The sequence below is a fragment of the Belonocnema kinseyi genome, chromosome 1, assembly GCF_010883055.1.
Source record: "Belonocnema kinseyi isolate 2016_QV_RU_SX_M_011 chromosome 1, B_treatae_v1, whole genome shotgun sequence".
Classification (NCBI taxonomy): domain Eukaryota; kingdom Metazoa; phylum Arthropoda; class Insecta; order Hymenoptera; family Cynipidae; genus Belonocnema; species Belonocnema kinseyi.
In genome coordinates this window covers 108,837,363-108,845,369 of record NC_046657.1, presented here as the reverse complement: position 1 = coordinate 108,845,369, position 8,007 = coordinate 108,837,363, and the positions used below count along the sequence as shown (strand labels likewise).

The 8,007-nt window shown below is 34.6% G+C and overlaps 1 protein-coding gene across 6 annotated transcripts in view; it reads right to left on the bottom strand.

Moving 5' to 3' along the window:
* Positions 1–8,007, bottom strand: part of LOC117171629 (protein still life, isoforms C/SIF type 2) — a 78,852-nt gene that overhangs the window by 3,445 nt on the left and 67,400 nt on the right. For all 6 annotated transcript variants that reach the window (XM_033359117.1, XM_033359142.1, XM_033359151.1 and 3 more), the window contains 2 exons: positions 7,223–7,614; positions 1,074–1,295 (listed from right to left, as the gene is read on the bottom strand). In XM_033359117.1, coding sequence (XP_033215008.1) covers positions 1,074–1,295; positions 7,223–7,614 — 614 coding nt within the window. The remainder of the gene's footprint in view (positions 1–1,073; positions 1,296–7,222; positions 7,615–8,007) is intronic.

The window sequence follows — 8,007 nt, the reverse complement described above, 5'->3', positions numbered from 1 at the left end:
TGTTTGATCAAAACTCGAAACTCAGATTTTTCCATATTAAAAAAAACTCGGAGGTTAGTCGCTTCTCAGTGCTGTAACTTGTAAATTCGTAAACATAAATGGATGAAGTTTTGACAGGCGTCATTTGAAGGATCAAGGTCGACGAAAATGGTTCACATTAGTGAATACTAATGCCATCTCTTAGAATTTTCACGTACTTATCAGACTGCCTAGTAAGATATCACAAAAGAGCGAGAGGCATGGTTTTGTAGAACTTTTCTAGGTATACAAACTTTTTTCTTAAATTTCCCTTATATCTTTCATTGTTTCCGAGATAAATGCGACAATTTTGTATTATGGCAAAAATTCTCTTAACCACAAAAATGGTTTCAACGGCATAAAATACAAAAATATATTATTTATAGAAAAAACAGTTTTAAAAAATAGTAAAAAATATAAGTGTGGGGCATTTTTTAAATGAAAATTGACTTTTTATATTTTTAAACAACTCATCAACACTTTTTTAATTTTCAACCCCTTTACAATTTTCCGACGGATTTGCAAAGAGGAAAAATAAAAATTTGAAGAAAAAATTTGCGTTTAAAAGAAATATACGTCGAAATTCAAATACTCGTAACTTCGTAGACAATTTTTTTCTTAAATCTGAAAAATAGAACATATTCCGTCGCTGAGAGATACTTCGAGTTGTAGTGTAGAACCCGTCTGATTTGAAATGGATTCGATCTAATGTACAAACCATATAAATTCAGCGTAACCGTCTTGTAGCATTTATATAGCATCAATATATTTCGCATGTATTAGTTAAATTTTATAAACATACTAGTTACATAACTGTTACTTAAAAAACAATTTAAAAGTTTTATAAGCGTTATATAAAACCGATATCACAGCCATATGAGCACTATTTAACATTAGTATAACATTTATGCAACCATTGTGTAATACCGATATAACAGTTAAGTAATAGTTATATTACGCTAAAATTTCTGTTACATCACCGTTTGCAACATTAGCATAACATATGTGTTAGATTGTTAACACTGTGTAAAATCGAAACTATAAAACACCCTTACCGAGTTCTTTGACCATGGATGGCTGATAATTTTCAGGCTGATGGGAGGACTGAATTAGTCTCGCCTGACTTCCGGTACTTCCAGCAGAAATTGTTGAGGTAGTACTCAAAGTTAAATGATTAGGCGTTCGACCCAGATTTGCTTTTTTCTCCCCTAAAAAAGCTTGCGAGTCCTCTTCGCCCTCCGACTTCGTACCTGAATCCATTTCGACTTTTACTTCCCCTATAAAATAAAAAAATAAAAAATAAATATATCGATCAGAACAAGAAAAAATCTACTTTATTTTGACACCTTCATTCCACACTGCTCTACGTCGTGTTTAGACAGTTTACAGCTCCATATTGCATTTGGACGGTATACAGCTCTATGTTGCGTTTCTTGGCTGTATAGCTCCAAGTCCTGAATATAAGCATATGATCTGGAGCTGTACACCGAAAAAAGCGACGTAACGATGTACACCCTGCTGACTTAAGAAAAATTGAAAAAGACAGAAGTCGAGTGTCTATCTCTTTTTCTATCATCCGCTATTAAGCATTCTTATCATTTTCTATCCCTCGAAATTCGGGAATCCATCGAGATTTGAGAAAGACGTAGAGAAAGTGTATCCCATTCTATCTCTTTGTCAATCCAAATTCACGCCTATCTTTTTTAATACCATCTTCTCTATCACATTATATCCTTAACTGTCCTTTACCTATCATTTACCTGTCCACGACAATATATTTTTTTATCTATTTTTGAATCGAAATAATTCACATCTTTCTTGTTTAAACCCCTTTTCTCTAAATCACCGTATCATACATCTATCAATGTCTGTACTTTTAAATCTATTTTTCATTCTAAATTGACGTCTATCTTTTTTAATCTTCTCTTCTCTATTTCATCTTATACTATATGTATTAGTGTCTATCGTTTTGATGTTTTTGTCAATGTAGATTTACTTCGTATTGTCTTTTTGGTACGTGGTCAACTTCAAATTAATTTTTCGAAAATAAGTTCTCTAATTTTTCGATGGATTTTAAAATCTTGAGGGATACAAAATTATAGGAGTACTGAATCGCTGAAGATATAAAAACATACAGACAAAGATTCAAATTCATATTAAAGAGATAGAATGAAGTAAATAAAAAATATAAGGCTGCCAAACGTTACCTCAAATAAATTAAAAACACAATTTTCGTTTAAAACATTAGAACGCGCTCCAAAACATGAAATTTGCCAAATCTAGTAGGATAGTACACTAAAATACATCTCTTTATCGTAAAATATTATCAATTACAAAAATAGAAAATCATGATGAATAATTTAAAAAATTATTTTTCACCACAGCCATCTATGTGGAAATTGATCCTGACATCGTAAAATGGCCGATTCTATGTTTTAAATAGCTTTTTACCTCATAATTATTCGAAAAACAGTAAATAAAAGTAGCGAAACATGCCAAATTAAAAGAGATTGATTTTTTCTATTTCTTGGTTGCATTGTGGTATCCAAAAATATTCAGAAAAATATTGACTGCGTTGGATACAGAAAGGGATTTAATTTAAGCGATAAGTACTACTGCTGCGGAGATTCGCAACGAGATGAAAAAAGGGTATCCAGAAGCATTAAATATTTATCACGTTATCTCTGGATGTATGAAATTTTATAATAATTTTGAATGCAAGCCATCTTACCGGATAAACTAACGGATAGAAAAGGATGAGAGTAATCGGTTAAGAAGGATAGAGAAAGAGATAGAAAATTATTGCGATTTGGGATAAGAAAAGACAGCGTTTCTGGGATGCAAAGTGACCCACTCAGAGATGAAAGGAGAGGTAGAATAGTTATATCTTTTTCTGTCCCCCCAGGAGATGGAAAAAGATAGAACTGAAGTTAGCTCGAAAAATAGATAGAAGAAGATAAATATTGATAGATTTAGGATACGATGAGATAGAGAAGAGGAGAATGAAAAAGATGGTCTTGAATACAGATAGAAAAAGATATAAAAAATATTTACGTGGATAGAAAAACGATAGAATAGGATAAAGAATATTGACATGGGCAGATAAAGAATATGATGAGATTGAAAAGAAGGGATTAAAAAAGATAGACGTGAATTCACATCGAAAAATAAACTGGAACCGCGTTTATATCCGCTCTCGCTTATATCCTCCCGCGCTTATATACCAGATATAGCTCTTATTTATATCAGCTTGGCATCCACTAGTCCGCAGTACCACGTGACTAACCGAATTAATCAGTCATTGTTTCCCTGTCCAATCAGCACTAATCAGCTCACAGCGCGTTTATTTTCCCTCCACTGAGGAGCAGTGCTGGGATCCCCTTCCAGGAGGATAAAAATGAATGTTTACGTTCTCCGACTGCGGATATAGACGCGGTTCTTGTGTAGATAGAAGAAGATAGACGTTGATAAATTTAGGATACGACGAGATAGAGAAAGGAGAATTAAAAAGTTAGACTTGAATTTAGATTGAGAAAGAAATAGAACAAATTTGACGTGGGAATATAAAGAATAGGGAATTGGAAATAACAGACCTGAATTTATATTGAAAAAAAGAGATGGAAGAAGATAGACGTTAGTAGATGTAGGATACCATGGAGGTTAAAAAAGATAGACGGAAATTTAGGTTAACCAACGTGAAAAAATTGACATGGATAGACAAAAGACAGGATGATATAAAGAAGAGGGAATTGAAAATGATAGACGTGAATTTATATTGACAAAAAGGGATAGAAGAAGGTAGACATTGATCGCGGTCGTATACACATGTCCAGGGGATCTCGTGGTGGCGGGCAGTGGCCTTACGTAAGACAAAAAGTTTCGCGATCCTGCCACCGCGCGACATGGCGCACTAGTTAAGTAGTATATAAGGATCCTCTAGGGAAGGATGCGACAATGTTCCCCCTCCATGGACCCACGAAAAGTGGACAGGAAGTGACGTCCGACTCCCTGAGCACGATCGTACTTTTAACCTCAGACTGAATGCAAGGTTGGTTCATACACAGACACACACACACACACATATTTACATACTGCACCGACGGACAGCTGCCTCCCACTACCCCCCACCTATCCTGACCGGAAGTCTCCAGTAAACTCAGCTCGACCAATCCGTATTAGGCACATGGTTTTTCGCATCCTTCCCTAGAGGATCCTTAGTAGTATGAAATTTAAAAACGTAAAAACTTTTTCTAGCCTCAAAGTCGTTCGCGACATAACGACCTCAAAATATAATTTTTGCAGTATTCCAAAATATGTTTTTATAAAGTATTCAATCTGCATCTTTGCTTATTAGTAAGTTTTTGTTTTATAGATTCTTTACTCTCGTTAAATTTCTGGCATTACAATTCGAACATTATTATAAATATTAATATATCTCATTTGCATTATTTTACTTGTATTACATTTTCGAAAATCCAATTAATTAAATTTATTTCTAATCTTACATATTGCTTAAATTATTAAATATATGTTGAAAATATTGATTTTATCACATCCAAATTTTGAATTAAACCGCTACTACTGTACTATTATACTCCCTAGTGGCAATTTTTGGAATTAACCGGAATCTTCAATAAGGGAACTCCCCCCTCCACGACAGTCCCCGTACCTGTGTATACGACCGTGACATTGATAGATTTGGGATACGATGAGATGGAGAAGAGGAGATTGAAAAAGATGAACATAAATTTAGATTGACAAAAAGATGAAAAAAATTAACGTGAATAGACAAAGGATATAAAGAGATAAAGAAGAGAGGATTAGAAATGATAGACATGAATTCAGATTGACAAAAAGAAATAGAAAAAAGATAGACCTTTAATAGACGTGGGACACGATGAGATAGGGAAGAGGAGATTGAAAAAGATGGAGTAGAATTTAGATGGACAAGGAGATAGAAAAAGATTAACGTGGGTAGACAAATGATAGAATGAGATAGAGAAGAGGGGATGGAAAAAGATATGCGTGAATTTAAATTGAAGAATATACAGAAGATAGGTGTTGATAGATTTAGGATACGATGAGATTGAGAACAGGAGATTTAAAAAAATTGATTTGAATTTATATTGACAAAGAGATAGAAAAAGATTGACGTCGATGGACGAAGTATAGGATGAGATAAAGAGCATGGCATTGGAAAAGATAGAGGCGAATTTAGATTGAACTATAGATAGAAAAAGATAGACGTTGATACACGCTGGATAAGATAGAGATTGAAAAAGATAGTACTATCTGCTAGTAGTAAGTCAGGGATGTGCGTCAACTAGCGCGTGCCTCGCTAAGGATGGACGTGGATAAGCGGAGGATTCATTTGGATAGAGACACAGTGAAACTCTATTATAGCGCCGATTTTGGGGCCGACAGTGGGTGGGAACTGACTCATTGTAGCCCGTTCCGCTTTACTTGTTCACGCTTGACTGCTCGCCTGAGTGACAAAACGGCATACCCTGCGCCCCAGCGCAGTTCTTGTTATACCTATCTACGGCGCGACGTCAATTCTCTTAAGGGCTAGAGAAGGGAGGGCTATTGGAGAGTTTCATTGTACTAGGATTCCAGAAGATAAGACTATCACATATTTACAAAAAAGAAAGATAAAAATGGATTCACTTGGATAGAAAAATAGGTATTCAAAAATCTAACATGAAATTTTGGTTTGCCCAACGAATAGAAAAGGATAGAGGTGAATAACTGGAGGATTTATTTAGATAGAAAGACTGAGGTTCAAGAAGATAGGGTTATCTTATATTTCAGAAAAGATGGAAATTTATTCTCTTGGATAGGAAGATAGGGATTAAAAAGGATAGAAGAAATTTGTTATTACCCAACGGATAGAAAAGGATAGAGGTGCATAAGTGGAGGATTCATTTAGATAGAAAGACTGGGCTTCACGTAGATAGGGCTATTTTGTATTTAGGAAAAGACAGAAATAGATTCACTTGGATAGAAAAATAGGAATTAAATAAGTCAGAGGAAATCTTAGATTGCCTAAAGGATAGAAAAGGATAGAGGTAGATACGCTGAGCATTTATTTAGATAGAAAGACTCGGATTCAAGAAGATAAGGCCATCTTAGATTTCATAAAAGACAGAACAAGATTCACTGAGATAGGAAGATAGGGATTGAAAAAGAAAGACAAGATTTTGGATTTCCTAACGGATAGAAAACGATAGGCGTGGATAAGCGAAGGATTCATTTGGAAAAAAATACTAGAACAGGGATTGTGAGTGAAAAGAAAAGGATACATGTGGATAAAAGGTGGATAGAAATGGATAGGAAGATTGGGATTTAAAAGAATAGAGGTGATTGAGGATTGAAAGAAAGATAGAAATCGATCTAAGGGATAGACGTGGGATCAAGATGGATACATCGTTTCTTTTCATTTCAGTCTTAGAGATAGAAAATGATTCAAACGGAGAAAGACTATATCCATTTACTTCCAGCAGGGGGACGTTTATAGATTTAGGATATGATGAGATAGAGAAGAGGAGATTGAAAAAGATAAACGAAAATTTAAATTAATCAAGAAATATAAAAATACTGATATGGCTAGATAAAGGATAGAATGAGATAGAGAAAAGGGGATGGAAAAAGATATACGTGAATTTAGGCTGAAAATATAAAAAGATAGATGCTGATAAATGTATCGTACGAAAAAATAGGGAAACTATTATTGAAAAAGATGACGTAAATTCAGCTTGACAAAGAAATAGAAAAATATTGACGTGGATAGACACAGGATAGGAAGAGATAAAGAATAATCGATTGAAAAAGATAAACGTGAATTTAGATTTAAAACTAGACAGAAAAAGATAGATAGACAGAAAAAATACAGAAAAATATAGTTGATAGATAGAGGATACGATGAACTTGAAAAGAGGAGATTGAAACAGATAGACGTGAATTTAGATTGGCGAAGAGATAGAACGGGATACATTTTCTCTTCCAGAGTTTTTACTTTCAGCAGGGCACCGCCTAAAACCGACGTGGAACGATACGGAATGGAGGCAACGATATATTCAACAATTAGTTGTTGCCACTTCGGATTGAAAAAAAGCTTCGTCTTTTGTTCTCCCTAGCTGGAATATTCTTTTTTATCATTCTCGAAAGAAATTATCTGAAGTTAATCTTAATTGAAAATACTAACCAGAAGTGTCACTAATGGTCTTGCTCCTCGATCGGAACGTTTGTTGTTGACCTGCACTTGCATTTTCCACCCCCTCTTTATCCTCTACACTTTCCCGATCTACAGCCTTCGATTGGCTGTATTTTCTCTTCGAATTGTGAGAATTAGCCAGAAGTTGCTGCTTCAAAGCCTTTTTTGATAACGACCCAGTCATTATTATGGTTCCATTTTGACCCTGAATTTGGTTTCCACTTTTTTCAAATTTTTCCACGTGTCCACTCGACATCCGGGGTGAAATAGTCATTGGCGGTTGAGACAAATGGGGCTTCGTTGAAGGAATACTCATGTTTCTGACCGACTCTCTTATTATCTGCCGAATGGTCTTTAGGAAAGCATTCCTAAATTCCGTCGTGCTGGAAAAATCATATTAAGGATTTAAAATTGAGCTCGAATTTAAATTATATAACCGTTGCATACGATTTATATAACAGGCACATTGCAGTTATATAATAGTTACACACCCGTTCCGTAACCGTTATATAACACTAGCGTAACATTTATGCAGTAGTGTAGTCCTAAAAGAAAAAGTGGGGTGGTGGTACTATCCATAAATGACTTTACCATTTTGGGGAGGGTGAGGGGCTAGAAACTAAGGATACTGATAAGCAGGGAGGGGGTTAAGTAGAAATAACGGCATGAAATCAGGTAACACTTATAACTTAAATCCAATTTTTTTTTAAATCAACTATATTTTGGATAAAAGTTCTTTTTCTTTATTGAAAAGGCTACTTACTATTATAGTTTTG